General features: G+C 39.5%; 1 protein-coding gene across 1 annotated transcript in view; it reads left to right on the forward strand.

Annotated features, from left to right (window-relative positions):
* AGMO (alkylglycerol monooxygenase) overlaps positions 1–16,753 on the forward strand; it is a gene marked incomplete at its 3' end in the record, with an annotated part of 115,365 nt that overhangs the window by 13,184 nt on the left and 85,428 nt on the right. Inside the window, exon 3 of the mRNA XM_026077099.1 lies at positions 5,042–5,193. Coding sequence (XP_025932884.1) covers positions 5,042–5,193 — 152 coding nt within the window. The remainder of the gene's footprint in view (positions 1–5,041; positions 5,194–16,753) is intronic.

Genomic DNA, 16,753 nt, shown 5'->3' on the forward strand with positions numbered 1-16,753 from the left:
GTGAGGGTGACAGAGCACTGGAAGAGGTTGCCCAGAGAGGTTGTGGAGTCTCCTTCTCTGGAGATATTCAAAACACGCCTGGATGCAATCCTGTGCAACGTGCTCTAGGTGACCCTGCTTGAGCAGGGGGGTTGGACTAGATGATCTCCAGAGGTCCCTTCCAACCTCAGCGATTCTGTGATTCTGTGATTCCCAAACCTGTTTCATATTTTCTTCCGTCTACTAATGTAAATTTATATGAGTGTATTAAATTAGAGGAGAAAAAGTGAAGTGCACCAGGAATAGCTTTGGTGAAGCGAAAGTCAACTCCGACAGACAAAGAATTATGTAATACAGTGTATAATACAGCTAGTAGGGATACTGAACTCACCTCTATTTTACTTCATTTTGTAATTGTTAATTTTTTTTCTCCATGAGGAAGACTGGGGATTTGGATTATTTAGGCTAAAATGCCAGAGAAAGCCATGCTGAGGAAGGGGAGAGGCTTTGATTCAGCTTTTGTGTCTGGTGGGAACATTTTCTCAAAATGTAGGTGCTATTTCCTGTAATCAAGGGCTTTCCAGAGCCTGATAATCATTTCCCAGCTGTATCATTTTGGTGAATTATTTTTTAACCTTGGGTTATTTCATGACTGTTTTTGCATATTAAGAACAGGAGAGGATCATATTCATCTTGATGATAGAAAACAGGGAATAGAACTCCCACAACTCCCTCTCCCCTTCCCTCCACCTTGTGGAAAGTTTGGCTTTGTGCTAAAGCATGAAAAAAGCCTTGACTGCAGTATGTCAGGCATATTTCAGCTCGATTTGTGTCAACCCTAATAAGTCAGCTGACAAGGTAATAAATTGGGTGTCTGTTCAAGACCTGGCACCTGTACAGGAAATAAAAGGGGATTTCAGTTGCAGGAGATTTGCTTTGTTTTGCGAATGGAAGTTTTCTCAAGGCTCTCCTACCTCCTCCCCCCTTCTCCTCTTTACTGAAATCCTGTTATCAAAATGTTTATTCCAATTGTGACTGGAGACAGTTTTTCATCTGGAAAAGAAAGCTCTGTGAGTATCTTTGGAAATGGAAATCCCTATACTTTCCACTCTGAAACAAAGGCTTGCTTACAGAGCATTTAATTATTCATGTATCCTGCTGATTTATATATGCCTGAATAATTTAAAATTATTGAGGCGAAACTGTCTTTGCTCAACATTTTGAAAATTTACATTGAGGTAGTTTGAATCAAGCTAAGAAAACGGAATTTATTTAACCCAGGGAAAAAATGTATGAATAATATCTCACTATTTTTAATGATAACATAACCTTGTGACCAGGGTGTTTGACATGTTTCCCTCTATGTCTGACCCTCAGAAGTTGCAAGTCTGGAAAAGCCTAGCTTTTGTCGGTGCAGCTGCAGAGACTTGTGGTTTTTTGCTCCGGGAACCCTAGGTGGTGGGTTGCCAGAGTGTCCCGGAGGGTGAACACAGTAGTGACAGCAGCCTGGATGGTCTCCTCGCGGTCCTCCCTTGCCATGTGGGGATCTTCCTCCGCACTCGGAGGACGGACTACGGCTGCTGTTCCTCCGCGGTCCCTTTCCTGACCCCTTACCCTTTCGGTGACTGTCCTGGGCACCCTGGAAGAGGTTTCCTAAAACTCTGATTTAAGGCTCTAAGGTTGCTCTGTGAGCTGGAGGAGATGGAATAGGGCTTGTAGTCCGTGAAAGGAGGCAGCTGCCCTTTCTTCCAGTTGAATTTCCTCCACCTTTTTCCTCCTTCATTATCCCATTGGGATGCACTGTAAGCAGATCTTCATGTCCACGTGGAGAGTTCATCTCCCAGAATTTCCTTCATGGTTTTTTTTTATTAGAGGAAGTGATGACCTGACCTAGTGGAGGTAGAAGGAGGGAAATGACATATTAAAACAGATATTATCACCTTAAAATAAAGTATGTATGAACTTTAGAAATAAGGAGAAGAAAACCCTCTCTAAAAGTCGAAACAGTTGCATAAGTGCATGTTTTGCACTTATTAAGAAAATTTTCAGCAGAAATGCTCAAAATCTGAGAAGAGAAATGTATGTAATACATATAATAAGAGTTTCCATATAGTCTGTCTGTTCTAAGATTTATTACTCCTTATGCAGAGATTTGGCCTAGATGACAAAAATCTTACATCTCCATTTCTGTCATATATGGTGACAAACTAACATTTAAATAGGGAAAAAGTTTTCTTAAGTTCTCTTCAGTATTTTCAAGAAGTGAAAATTGAACTTGAGGGAGAAAAAAGGGGTGATATAAACCTTTTAAAACTCCAAGTGAACTTTCAGTTTCATAGTTGAATGTGAGCTCTGGACTTTCCTATTTATCACACTGTAAAAAAAAAAAAAAAGCTTAGCACAGCAACTCCTCTTTCTCCAGCATTGCATAGTGATATGATGGATTACTCTAAATTAACTGCAATAATCAACTAGTGTTATATGCTGTAGAGTTGTGATTCAAGCATGAAGGAAAGAATAAGCAAATTCTGTCATGTATAGAAAATTACATATATAAAAAACGTGTTGCAGGTTTAGCTCAAGTTTTACACCTTGGACTCAGCCTATGGGAAAAAAAAAAAAAAGGACTCAAGGGTGAAATACTGAAAGCTGATCAAAAATGGAGGAAAGGTACTAGTTCACATGTCTTTGGAAGTACTGCACAGGCATTATGTGTTAATAAAAGCAGAAGAATAAAGTAAGAAAACAGTACCTAATAATAACTGATACTGTATGTTGTAAGAGGTGTTTTAAATTTCCTGGTCATTGAAAAGATGTTAAAAAATGCCCATTTCTTTGTGTTTGAGTAATATCAGCTCCCTTCTGACCTGTTGTGAAAGCAATTGAGAATTTATACTAAACTTCACAGATGCCTCGTGAGGTGAATTGCAAAAATCTGGTTGGACACATATAATCTTCTTTAAAAATATTTATAGAACACAGCTTTTATGAAAATTGAACATGTTCCAGGTGTGTATGGTCCAACTTCTGGGCAAGGCTAAGTTGTTTTTGAAGTGGCAGATACACCTGTCACTGCTGCTTGAGAGAAATTCTGATTGTACCAGTTGTCAAAATGGAAGCACGTGCTTCTTGTTGTGTTTTGGTTTTGTCCCAGAGAAAAATCAGGGTGACTGTAGTAAAGGTAGGAATTAGTTGCAGGTAAGATGTGGCAGCTGGCTGTGGAGAGCAAGCCCTTTGTGTGAAGCTTCAGCTTCTCAGGATAAAACAGTGGATGTGATGCTTCTCTGCCTGCAGACTAGTAGTGGGAGCTTGAGATTTTCAGCTGACTTTGTTCCTCATTAATAGAGAAGCTAACAGTACAGAAACTCAAGATGTTTCCTTCTAGTCTTATTCAGAATACTGTTATGGGAACAGGTGCTAATGCCAGAAGTATGAACCTTCTCGATGCATCTCTGCAAAAAGACTTAAGCACAGAGAAGCTGCATCCAGTCGTTATGTAGCAGGGTATACAAGCTACAGCAGCTGAAGTTCTGAGGTTCTCTCGTGTTTCAGTGCAGCTGCCCCAAAAGACCAAAGTACTCATTTACCATACCCATGCTGCTTTCAGGGATGTGTAAAGCAATTCTGCGTGACCAGTAGGTGTATAGGAGGTTTCCCAAGAGTGTGAAACAAGGCTTTGGAGGAGAAGGGATGTAATATGTCCTCTTTTCAGTTTTGCAGACTCAAGTGTTTGTGGGGCACCACTGTAAGCTAGGTCACTGAAATCATCCAGATTAAAAATAACCCAGTTTAAATAAGAAAAAAATGGCAGGGTTCGGGAAGAAACACCATTGAGGTGTGGCACTGATATAAATGAGCAGACATGGACAGAGAGACACATGGAAACTTCTCTAGCTAGTATCACGTTGTAAGGTGAAATTCCAGGAGAGACTAAAGCCAAAGAGTCATTGACAGTGTTTCAGCTGAGGTTTTGCAAAAGTGTGGTACCTATGTGTGGTTTATTAACACCTCTGTTCAACGAGTATTCTGCAGATAAGCTATTTGCAATCTGCGCTTAAAGTTCCCTGAGTCTGCACACCTGATTTTTCCTCCAAACATGAATTTCATTTATGCATTTCCAAAATCTGCCACAACTTTGCACAAAGGTATTGCTCTGCTCATAAAAGCATTTTTTTGTTTCTGTTATTTTGTTTTTTGTTTTTCCTGAAAGAGATAATAACAGCAGCAAAACCTCTCAGAATTAGATTAGGCTTCTCTGTGTGTGGCTGATAGTGCTAATGGTAACCTTATTTTTGATTCTTAGACCCTAATTTGATGTGCATCTAATCCATTGCTATATCAAAAAAAAAAAGTATATGTATTTGACTTTCTTACTGTTAGTGTCTTTTCCCTACCTTCCTTCTGCTTGCTGTTTTTCAGGGCATACCCTAGTCGAGTTCACTACAGTCCCACAGGCACTTCCACCAGCACAGCAGAGGGGGTGACAGGAGGGGTATGCAGAGGCTGCTGCAGATCAGGCCCTGGGCTACTCTTTCCTGTGACAATGACAGTTTGAACACCCATCAGTCTGCAACCTGGGGGCACCTTTCCACAGTCTTATTCACCCTCAATCCTTTATCTGCCTACATCCTATTTACAATGGAAATAGTCAAGGACTTTTAATATCATACATTAATGTTTGAATGACAATAATTACCGCTGCAGTTCAGTTACTTCTAAGTTGCAAATTAGCAAGGATGGATTTCTTCCAGACTTGTGAAAAAAGTGCCTGCACAGCACCAGAGTGCTTAAGAGTTTTGGAGTGCTTAAGAGTTTTGGAGTGCTTAATACCAAGACACAGGAGATGAATGGATGAAGGCTAATATTAAAATCCTCGCAGACCTTAAGCAAAAGTACTACTGAAGTCAATGGTAGTATTACTTGACAAAGATTGCAGAACTTGCACACTCTTTTTATGAGTTATGAAATAGTATCAATCTGATAAAAGCTAAATATATAACAAAATAGTTCTGTAATTAAACTTGTCAAAATTATTAAGAAAGCTTTTGGCTCTCTATTTCAGTGTTTTATTCAGAAGCCTCGACTTAATTAGTTATGTCTATGTATGGGATAACTACAGACTCTTTGAACTGCACTGGCATTCACCGTGTACATGGTATTTGACATTCCTGGGAGTGGACTTCGCATACTACTGGTTTCATCGCATAAGCCATGGTAAGACTTAGAGATTTTTTTTTTCCATGTTAAAATACAACATATATTAATTACTAATGAATAAAAAGAGGTATTAATTTTATTTATATACATAAGCTACTTTATGCATACATAGCTGCTCTGTTCCCAAGGATTAGCAAAGATTCACTTGTGCTTTGAGCATGAAGAACAGCTTAATCATCCTACTTTTTGCGTAATAAGTATGATTTTAAGAAAAGGGGGGATATTATTTTGAGAGTAGTGCCCCAGTGAAAGTTAAGTATCACAGGAAAAAAGAGGGAGTACATAAACATCGTGTAGGTATTATGTGTTTGAAGGGTCACTCTTAATATTACGAATCAAGTGTTGCACCAGGTTGACTTTCAAAGTAGCTTCACTCTCTTTGCTGTTGGCCATTCTAAGAGCTCCTGGAGTAGGATTAGATCCCTGTATGCCTATATGAAAAATATAATCAGTACAGATAACTATTTCAAAAGAAACAGACGTATGTACAAAATGGGAATAATAAGCCAAGTGGCCAAAATAATGATAGGACAGCTGGCTAACTTTGTATTTTACTGTATGTTTAAAAAAGTCTTTTTAAACATTCAATCACTGTCCAATTTGTATATGAATAAAAATGTTTCTATAGCTCATATGTACATATGAGCTATTTTAGAAATCCTGTCTGCAATTAACACTAGATTATAAATGTGATCCTTGTATTTTTTATTTTTTAGAAGTACATTTTTAACCCTATCTGCTCTTATACATGAAAGAGAAAAAAAGTGCAGTTTAGAAGGAATTCAGCTTTTATTTGTGGTAACAATGGAGGTCATAGAAATCATACCGCTTATTTCTGTACATATATTTTATGAACATATAATAATGTTGATCCCTCTGTCTATCCATCCCTTTTCTTAGTTTTCTGTAATATTTATTTGCTCTAGCCTGTTGAATTCTACTTGAAAATGTAATAACACGTTGCATCAGTCCTAATTTTGGGGCTGATCTAAAGTCCATTGTGGTGGAATAGGAACAGTATTATTTGAAAGATTTTGGATTGGACATCTCAAGGCAGGGCACCCATCTCAAGGCAGAGCACCCGCAGCTCGCGACAGCCTGTCTGTAACATCTAGTAACGCTAGTTTAGGTAAGGCGTTTTCGAAGGGAAAACGTTTTGACGCAGCTAGGTCGGGGGAATAGATGGAGGTAGGTGAGCAGCTCGCTGGAGCGAGTGGGAGTGAGGAGTGGTGCTGATTGCGGATGGGAGCCGTGCGAGTGTGTGTGGGAGAACAATGGTGGGTGGGTGCGGAGCACAACAATGGGGCGGGAGGTGGGCGAGGAAGCACAGGGGCGCTGGAACAATGAGCGCGGAGGGGGGAGGGAGAGGGGGCAGCAACCCCCAGTGGCCCAACACCCTGCGTGGGCGCGCGCTCCGCAAGCAGCAGCACTCGCAGCGCTGCCTCATCCGGATGGAAACTGGGCCGAACCTGGAGGATATTCCCACATTTGGCAATCAGAACAGTTGTCTTAAAGCCCTGTTTGAAAATCCCTAACCTGGATGTGCTTTCCCCGAGTTCAGTGGTAAAACTCCCACTGAAGGAAGGGAGCAGGATCAGCCCCGCGCTCTCCACAGCAATTACACGCAGTTCTGTTCCTACAGCAGCATTAAATTCACTCTGACCTCCTCTTCTGTATTTTGAGAGCAGTTTTGGGGTTGCACACTTTGAAATGAATCATGCTAGCATTTTTAGATTTAAAATCTAAAAAATTCACTCTCTGTATAATGAAGTTGAGGAAATTGCATTGCAAAATGCTGTTCTTGTCTTAAGGTCAGTGTTGAACTGTTCAGTAAATGTAAATTTACTCTTTTTGAGGTTACAGAAATGCTGCTTACTCCTAGGTCTGTGCTACTCAGTGGGGACCTGATGCAACATTATAGAAAATTACTCTAAATAGATACAGCAGTCTGTTCTCTGGTCAAGCAATGATGAAATCAATATCACAGCAAAACAGCTGCGAAACTCTACTGCGTCAGAATTTGCTAACCAAAGTCTAATGCAGGAGATGATACTTTTAAAAAGTAAAGTACAAACTCCTGAAAAATAACTTTTCACTTTGATAAGTCAGGGCCCTGGAACACAGTCACAATCTCTAGTACAAGTGTATAAAACTTTTGTGCTAGAAAGTGACAGGGGCTGGTGAAATTCAGGCTTGGATCGTAGAATAAAGTTAAAAATTAATAGCACATGTATAGCCCAGGAAGCTCAAGCTGTGTGGGCTTATGTGTGGGGATGTAAATAATAGCGGTAATTGTTTCAAACTGAAAAACTAAAATTCAGATACATTTTAAAGTTGTTTATTAATACTTGACATAATTTTTGTTACAAAGAATCATCATAATATTGCTTTTCCTGTCTCCAAGCAATAATTTGATAAAGCAGACTCCTGGCTGATTAATACTTTGTTCCATGCTGTCTGTCCGTTACTTGGGTTGTTCATTCCTGCTATTTGAATAAATAATCTGAATTGTTACAGCTTGAAATGTTTCTTCTGTAGAAGAAACTCTAATATACAATATCAATTTTTTACCCAGTACTTGGGAAGCTATTTTTTCCTCTTCGCTATATGTGTGCAATAGCTATTATCATAAACCGTAGTTATACAGCAACAAGAGGAAGTATTTTTAGGTGTGAGCTCATTTTTCAAAGGATAGAGTTATTCTAGGTATGTGCTTGTATTTTCCATTGTTTGCAGTAGCCACTAAAAGGTTAGAAAATAAAATGTTACACCACTTATTCCAGCACTTTTCTGGGCCTGAACCAAAACCCATGGCAGTCAATGGGAGTACTGTGTTAACCACTGCTTTTTCTCCTGGCGTTTTAATGAATTTATAAATCAGTGTAACTTTTCCCTTTGTTTCAGTAAAATCACTCGTTATGGCTGTACTACTAAAGAAAGTAAGCTGTAAAATAACAGGTTTTATTTCCGTTTTTCAGGGAAGGATATGTGTGGGTTTGAGGGATTTGGAACAGATACTTTAACCTGGCGCGTGTGGGTTACTCCTCAGGCTCGCTCTCCGGGTGCAGCAGCCTGGCGGCATTGCTCCCGCCGGAGMGTGGGATGGCGGCTCCCGCGGGGGGCAGCGCCGCTGCCGGGGCAGCCCCTCCCGGCGCCCCGGCCCGCCGGAGCCTCCGCTCCTCTCGCTGTGCAGACACATGACAGCCGCTGTGAGGAATTCGCGGGCTCTGCAAACTGATTTCTTAACCAGCCACACCTTTTAATCAGAAGAGGGAAGCTGGGGACTTGCAGAACCGCGCAGAAATAGCCCCGGGTCGGGCGGAAACCGGGCCCCGGGCGCTGCCCAGGGTGCGCGCCCCCGCCGAGGCGGTCGGGCGCCCCAGGGACCTGCTCTGCTGGGCTCGGAGCTGCCGCTTGACGCCAGGGCTGTAAAAACCTGTCGGCTCGAGCGGTTTTTAGTACGCGCTTACGGGGGTTTGCATCCGTGAGAGCACCCTGGGGATCGGTGGCTTTGGGGACCCCCCTCTCCTTTAGTTTTGGGCTCTCTGGAGCGAGCTGTCCAGGTTTGGCAGCCGACAGGTTTAGAGAGCCGGTCTGTCTTTAACAGCAGCTTCCAACACCTCGTCTTTTGTTCTCCCTTAATGCTGGGGAATTTCCATTGCTTAAGTGTCCCTCCCCTCCGACAACCTGGGGAGCAAGCGGTTTCCTTCGGCTTGGCCAACCTCCGCGGCAGCCGCATTGTTCTGCCAGGTCAGAGCCGGTCCGTGTTTGCGGCTCGCGCTGATTGTCCGCTGGCTGCTTCCAGCCGCCGGCTGTGATACGTGACACGGTCCCTGTCAGCACGGGCCTGAGCCAATATGAACTGATGGTTTGAGTTATGTACCGAGTTCGTAAAATAGACCTGCACTGATAAGTAAATCCTAGGCAGATTCCCCAGCCGCTACATAAAATTTTAAGTTAACGATGCGTCTCTTAATAATTCTGGGTGTCTTTATGGTGGATGAGAAATAAACCATCTCTTACTGCATCAGGCATGTCCTGGAGCAATAGTCTTTGAGCTTCCTTCAGACTCTCCCACTGCACAGGACTGACCATATGGCCAACACCAGCTTCTGAAGGGTCAGAAGACAAACCAGAAACCCTGAAAAATCGTTTAAGCTTTTTCCCTCAAATGGCTGTGCCTCAGGCCTGTGGCAAAATGTCTCAACTGATGATGCTGAAGAGGATTTCTTTTTAAGAGTTCCAAGAATTGCAAGTTTTGCTAACTTCTAAAAATTCTATATAGCAGGAGATGAAAATTTTGGATTTCTCTTAGCTATGGCCTGCCCGTTTTTACCTGTGACTTGCATTGCTTCTGCCTCCTAGCAAGCGTCTCTTGTTGTAGTTTAACAGAACAATTTCTTAAGCAGCAGAGCTGGCTTACAAAGTTTCTGGCCATCTTTCCTACCCTGTGCTGCCATTCACCACCCATTCAGTTCTGAAAAAAACGTGCTGTGAGGTGGCTGTGGACATAAGACCACTGAGATGATCCATGTTAGTATTTTTTTTTTTTAACAAAACTAATCCATACCAGTCAGTAATCATGGGGTCAACTTAGATATGAAGCAAAAACTGCCCAGTGGTCAAGGATGGGAACAACTTAAGCCAGATTTGATAGCACAGAACTGTACATTACTGTATAGTATATTCATGAGAAAGAGGATTTTCTGGGACTGTGCAAAGGAACAGTTAATTCATTCTTGTATAAGGAACCAGAGTGATCCTTGTATAGATGAATTGGGGCAGGTAGTGTGTCACGATATATGCTGTTAAAGTGACTGGAATGGGCAAGAGTAAAAAACAGGCCTATTCCTTGCTAGTGTATACACAGTCTGCAGTAATAGTCCTAATACGTTATCACTTTGGACACTAGTGTAATGCTGTGTTCATTATTTCATTGGAAGCTGAATCTGAGCTTGCAAGCTTGTTAAAGACAGCAGGGCCAAAAGTCTCTTCAGCATCTACATTCACCAGTCGCATTTTTGGAGGACGCATTGGAATCAAATAGTCATGCTACCTATTTATTTTATATATACTATATATATTTATATATATAATATTATTATATTTATATTATATATTTTTATATATTTATTATTATATATTTATTATATTTAATATTATTATATTTATATTATATATTTATATATATTAATATAATACACCTATTTATCTGACCCATTCCTGCCTTTGAAGTTCTTCTTTCATCTGCATTTTATGTTTTCTGAAGTCAGCGCCTCAGAAAGGAGTTAAGTGGGTTTTATGTTAAGAGTTGATAGTATATTGAAATAATTTTGGATTTAAAGGATTATTCTAGAATCGTGGGAAATTCATTACAGTAAAAGTGATGTCTAATTTTTGCTATTGGGAACATGGTCAGGAATGCAAGTCCCAGTCCCCCCTCCCCAGCAAAAGTGTATTCCCCTTGAAATACAATGAATGCCAATGTTCTCCTACATACCAAAGGCTCTACTTTTTTGGTTTGGGGTGGGTTTTTTTTTCAGCTTGTCCTTGCATGTGGGAAACTGCTGCTGTTCCATGACTAGCAATTCAGTTCTATATTGATTATCCAACGTGAAACAGATTTAATTCTAACCCAGTGAAAGACAGAAAACTTTGGGAACTGTCAAGTGACTGAATGAAGTTCTGCTCTTTTTCTTGTCACAGACTGTGTTGATTGCAAAGGGAATTGATACCCAGTGATTAAGAGAAAAATGTTCTCTTTTTGTGAATTTTAGAGAAAGCATTTTTTTGCCATTCTGTCAGTTGTTGTTTTTTCTTATTATTTAAACAGGCTTGGGAGTGCAGGATATTAAAATGCTGACTCTGCTTGCCTCACAAAAATAGCAAAAGCAATAGCTGGTTGTCATATTTTCTGTTCTGTCTTCTGATTGATTCTAGTCTAATACCTGCAGACAACATAACATGAACTGAAAATAAATAGAGCTCATGTGATTATGATTCATCCCCTGTCTTTTGACTCCAGTGTAAATAAGCTACACTAAACCTAAATTTACACTAATTTTATAGAAGACTACAGTCAGTCTTAACAAACTAAAATGTTGTCATTGCCATTCCTTCTGACAATAAAATGTGTATTTTGGTCAAAAAACGTTCACCTTAAAACTACCTCTGCTGCAATGAGGCTTCCTGACACAGAGTTGTCTAGGATCCCGTAAAAATGTGGTAGCCTGCTCATACAGTTTTCAGGGTGTTACTGTTAATAATACGTTCCTGTTGTTTGAAGGACTGTGGTTCCTTGTACGCTGACAAGAATAATGCCCAGATTTGGGGGTGGGTGACTCATTTAAGTTGTTAAATTTGTTGTGGCACATGCAGATATCACAACGCCCTTCCTGTTTTACTTTAGAAGCTGCGAGCTGGTATGTGAGTTTCTGGAAAATCTCTGTATTGTGCAGAGCTTAGAAGACAGAAATGAGAGGAAATCTAGAAGTTTTTGCTTAATTTTTATTTCTGGTGGTCCAGAAGAGTTTTACAGTTGATTAGTAGATTTTTTAAATATGTGATCGATGTGCTAGAGTTTATTTATAATGCTGGTAATAACAAATCCACCAGTAGGTTGGACTGCATGACAAGTGATGGGCCACTGATTTTTACCTCTTTAGAACCACACTAGGACATGGTCTGAAGTTGGAATGTGACGTAGTAGAGGGCAGAACATGCCTCATTGGTACAGGTGAAGAATTAGCTTGATGATCTGGATTCAACATCTAATCCAATGGGACATAAGATGCTTACTGTTGGATGATGGAAGGGGGGCAGGAGGAAAAAAGTCACTGTACACTTACCATGGTTCTTGTGGTCCTTCTGTAAATATCTGGTAATTGTTTCTCTTTGCCACAGTGCAGGTGGATACTGGGAGAGATGGATCTCTATGGTTGTTATGAGTTAGGACTTGATATGGGTTTAAAAGCAGTCTTTTTTTGTTCATGGCAGAGACAATGTATCTTTCATCTTAAATATCATGAAATATGTATTTGTTAAAGTGTGAGCTAACACAGTAATGACACCATTTTTATAGCAAAATCAGGTAGTAATTCCATCTCCTCTTAGTACTGTTTATCTTTTCTCAAGCTCCCCCCATCAAGAGATCTAGCAAGCTCCCCAGTACAAAATGAAAAAGAAACCATATTCCTCCATTATCCTTGTTAGTCTCCTTTTCTTATGGCTGGGAAGGGGGCCAGCACAAGGTTAACTCTCCTCTTAAGTGTCTCTCAAATCTTGCTTTGAGGGCTTACATAATGCATTGGCTTTGTCAAKCCTCTCTGTATAGATATGTGTTAACTATGGGTACCTATGGGTGTTTGAAGGGTAGAATCTCATCTTTTTCCTATCTGCAGTGTCTGGAGTTGTCCCCAGATGCACAGATAGGGAAGAACCTCTGGATCTGCTTGCACAAAAGCAAGGTGACACATGCTTTTACGATAAAGCATCAGAAAGTGTAAAATAAATAGCCTTAAATTTTTAAAACCACGGGGGAAATATCTGTTCTTTTTCATCTAAACTTTTCTTTAAGGTGGTAAAACCTAAACTTTCTGAAGCTTGAATTGAATTGAAAACATCATTTGTTAAATTGTTGCTTCTGACATCCCTAGGAAGTTTACACAGTGTGCACGTTGCATAAGTGGTTGTAATGAGGACACTAATATGTTGTGCACATGGCTGTTGTGATTATGTTCATGCTCCTGACTAGTAAACTAGCCTGATGGAGGTGTCATTGAGCATGAACAACTTAAAAACAATATCTTATAGGATGAAGTGGGAGAAGAAAGTTCGCTATAAATTAGCGTGGGTTGACCATTCAAAAAGTCTGACTTCACACATTCATAACCTTGGCTAGTGCTGCCCTTTAGTCTGTGCACGTGTATTTTAAAAGGAAAAAAACCCTCTTTTTGTTCTCAGAGTGGAGACATGAGTATGAAAGCATCTAACTCACTGTGCAGAGAAACAGTTTGACATACTTCTCCAAGTGTGTTGTTGAAAACCAATGAAATGGTGCATAACACTTGTATTTCTTAAGGTAGTACAGAACATGGAGTAAAATGTGAATTATCCAGATCTGGAAATGAACCTTTTTGTAGTTAGTGAGTGTGGGAAACAAGTTATTTTGGAATAGTTTGGAGATTTTATTTTTAGCGTTTGAAATGGTTCTAACGTGCTATTTGGCTTCTCAAATATTGTGCAGATGGTTTACCATCAAACCACCTTTCAAATAGGTGACTTCATGAGCTGGAGAGAGAGACTATATGTTTGGAAGTTTAGCTAATTGTTCAAGGAAATCTAGCCCAGCTACATCTTTCTTCCTTCTTCCTTTTTTGTTTCTGTCTCCATCTTTCAATATATATTTTATGCTAGAAACCTATGTTACCAAAATAAGTAAAAACACACCTGAGAATATATAGTCTTGTTTCCCTCGATCTAATTTTAAACTATGTTACTTATTTCAGCTAAAGGCTTCTTACCAAATTAGACAGAATTGTAAAACCCCCCCAATAATATCTATTTCCTGAACAAAATGCTCTCAAATCCCTTGATCCAGGCCTCATTTTAAATGCAGTTCTTTCCTAACCCGGTTCCCGGGATGTTGGAGATGCTAGCTTTCTGTTTCTGAACAGCCGTCAGTGACTGGGAGCCAGCTTTGAGCAGTGTCTTGCTAGAGGGCTTTGCCCTAGGCTGGAGCAATGTTCCCAGGGTGGGAAGGCTCATTTTTATGTCCCTTCCATGTTTTACCAATCTGCTGGAATCGGCAGATCAACAATAAGAGAGACCAAATGTAACAACAGGTTTTAATTTGTGATATGAAAATGTGATTGTAAGGAATTAGATTTGGAGTAAAAGCACACATCATATAACTCATCAACCAGCAGCAGCAGTAACAATTTTTTGTCACTAAGATTTAAAGTAGAAGCAGAGGCTTAGCACAGTAAAAGACATTGTTAAAACAGATGGCCTATTGAGATGCTTGAGCTTTTTCTGACACAAAAAAAGTTGTTTTTCTCCTGCTGTGCTAGTAAAAATTGCCTGGTCATTATTGCTCTGTTTGTCAGTCTGTATAGTTTTAGCATGGAGAGAGAAATGYGCAGAATACTATCTCTTAGCTTCACTGCTCTGAAGCAGCACTTCAGCTTACAGGCAGTATGGAGACCTCTAGTACTGTGCAATTTTAGGTGACTCTTTTGAAATTTTCTTTAAAATGCATTTCAAACTGTGCAGATTTTAGCTTTGGAGCACCCCTGTGCAGTGAGCGTGTGTTGCTCTTCCCGGTCTACGTCTGAGGAAAGGTCAGGTGGCTCTCGGGGCTCATGTGTCACCATGCGGCTGGGGAGCTGGGGACAGATGCTTGGACCCCGTGCTCCACCTGGGGACATGGGCAGCTCTGGCCTGCTTGGGCAGATGTTTCTGTTTTTTAGCAGGACACCACCAAAAACTGCCATTTCTGGAGTATAGGACCAAAGACATATTCACGAGTTAGATATTTTCCGGGTTAATAATGATGAGATTGATGAGATGAGAGTGAACTCCGGCACTTTTGGAAATATTGTTGTTTCATTTTCTTTCAATGAGACGTGCTTTTCAATCAAAATTTCTTGCATTTTAAATACAGTTTTCCAGTGTGTATCCATCCGTATACGTGTATTATATGCATGTATGTGCAGAGAGAAGTTTTGTGATGTTCTTAGGTATCAGCTTATGTGACTGACTGAAATATTTTCACATGTGTACAGTTTGTCCTATATCATTTCAGAATTAGCTAAAAAAAAAAGAACGAAAAAAACGATTTGCCCGGTGCTAATTGCACCCTCAGTTTTATTGWCTGATGTGCACTCCTTACAAAGAATAGGCTCATGATTACTTGCAAATTTGAAAAGGTTTTTTTTTTTTTTTAAACTATGAATAAGAAATCTAAAGTGACCTTTTTAAAACAGACTAAAAGTGCATTCCATCCCAGCCCCCAAACAGCAAGCTGTTCCTTTTAGGATATTACTCAGATTTCTAGAAGCTGGATGTCTGTAATAGTTTTCATTGCTTGCTAAAAATCTAGTGAGGCCATTACCATTTAAAATACTTTATTATACATTTCAAGGTTGGCAATTAACATTTAAAATGTGTTTGGAGCAGACAAAACATTGTTGTATCTGGACAATGTTCTTTACATGTATGTTTCCTTCAGTGCATCTTTATTGCCTTAATTAAAGTATTTAAACTGCCAAAAATGCCTTTTGAGTACAGGAATGGCAATCTTTCCACATCACACTCTATCTAAATTGAGAGTATGCTGTTGGAAGATGTAACTGAATAAAAATGACTAACAAGCTTTTTAAAATTTTTTCTCTTTTTAATAGCTAAAATTATCATTAAATCATTTTCTGGGATCACTTTATGGCTCTTCTTCCAACCAAGTGTATTTAAATAACCTACAATAATTCTCAATTATATTTTCTCAAGAATTAATAATTGTCAAAGCTAAATAAATTAATCAAAGTTAAATATTCTTAAAGTAGAATTACTTGTTTAATCTTAAAAGTCAAGTCATACTGTAAATAGAACATAAACATCCCGTTGGAAGAAGATTTGACAGTGTTCTCATATATAAAGCTGTATGAAGGACTGATACCTGAAGTAAGAATCACTCAGCTCTTACTGTGGCATTCATGGTTAGCTTTTTGCAAAGCACTAGATTTTGAACACTGCATATTGAGCTCTGGGCTACTTATTTTGATGACTAAATGGAAACTGAGCTATTCTGAGAATCTGTTGCTGTTGCTGGCAACCAAAAATCATGAATAAACAAATCATATTGATATGCATGTGTGGGAAAAGACAAGGTTTTGTAGGGTCCAGAAGGGAGGACTGAGGTCTTGCTCTCTTGTGATTCTAGGTAGCTTTTTAACTTTCCAGAAACTCAACAAACTTCTTTTCTGATAAAACACCATCCTGTTCAGCACTGCTCATATAGAAATGTAAGTGGCAGTCACTTTGCAGATTATCAATACAGTGGAGGGAACATTATTTAAGACACCATAGCAACCTGAGGTTGTAGAATAAAGGTGAGATTTTTCGTCGTCACTTCTAGCTGTAATAAAATAAGGAGAATTCTTTTCTCCTACATGAATGTATACCACAGATATCATTGTAGTTCTCCATTTTATAGTTGTAAGTTCAGTAATGGCAAACTCTTATAAGTACAAAAAGGGATGCAGAGTCTCAGATTGAAGTAACACTATGGCATGTAACATGCTTTCACAAGGAATCATTTCAGAAATCAATGACCTCATGCTGTTCATCAGCTGTGAAACTGACCTGTTAAACTGAGACAGAAAAAAGTTTGATTATTTTTGATTTTACAGCACAGTAGTCTAAGGAAAGTATATATTTCATATGTGCATCATATATTTGACATGCTTTTATGTTTTCTTTTATTTCCTTTTAAATTATAGTCACTATTAACACATGCAGATGCTGAGTTCCTAAATATTTTGTAGTCATAAAAATAAAA

This window comes from Apteryx rowi, unplaced genomic scaffold (genome assembly GCF_003343035.1).
Source record: "Apteryx rowi isolate R43461 unplaced genomic scaffold, aptRow1 scaffold_449, whole genome shotgun sequence".
Taxonomy (NCBI): domain Eukaryota; kingdom Metazoa; phylum Chordata; class Aves; order Apterygiformes; family Apterygidae; genus Apteryx; species Apteryx rowi.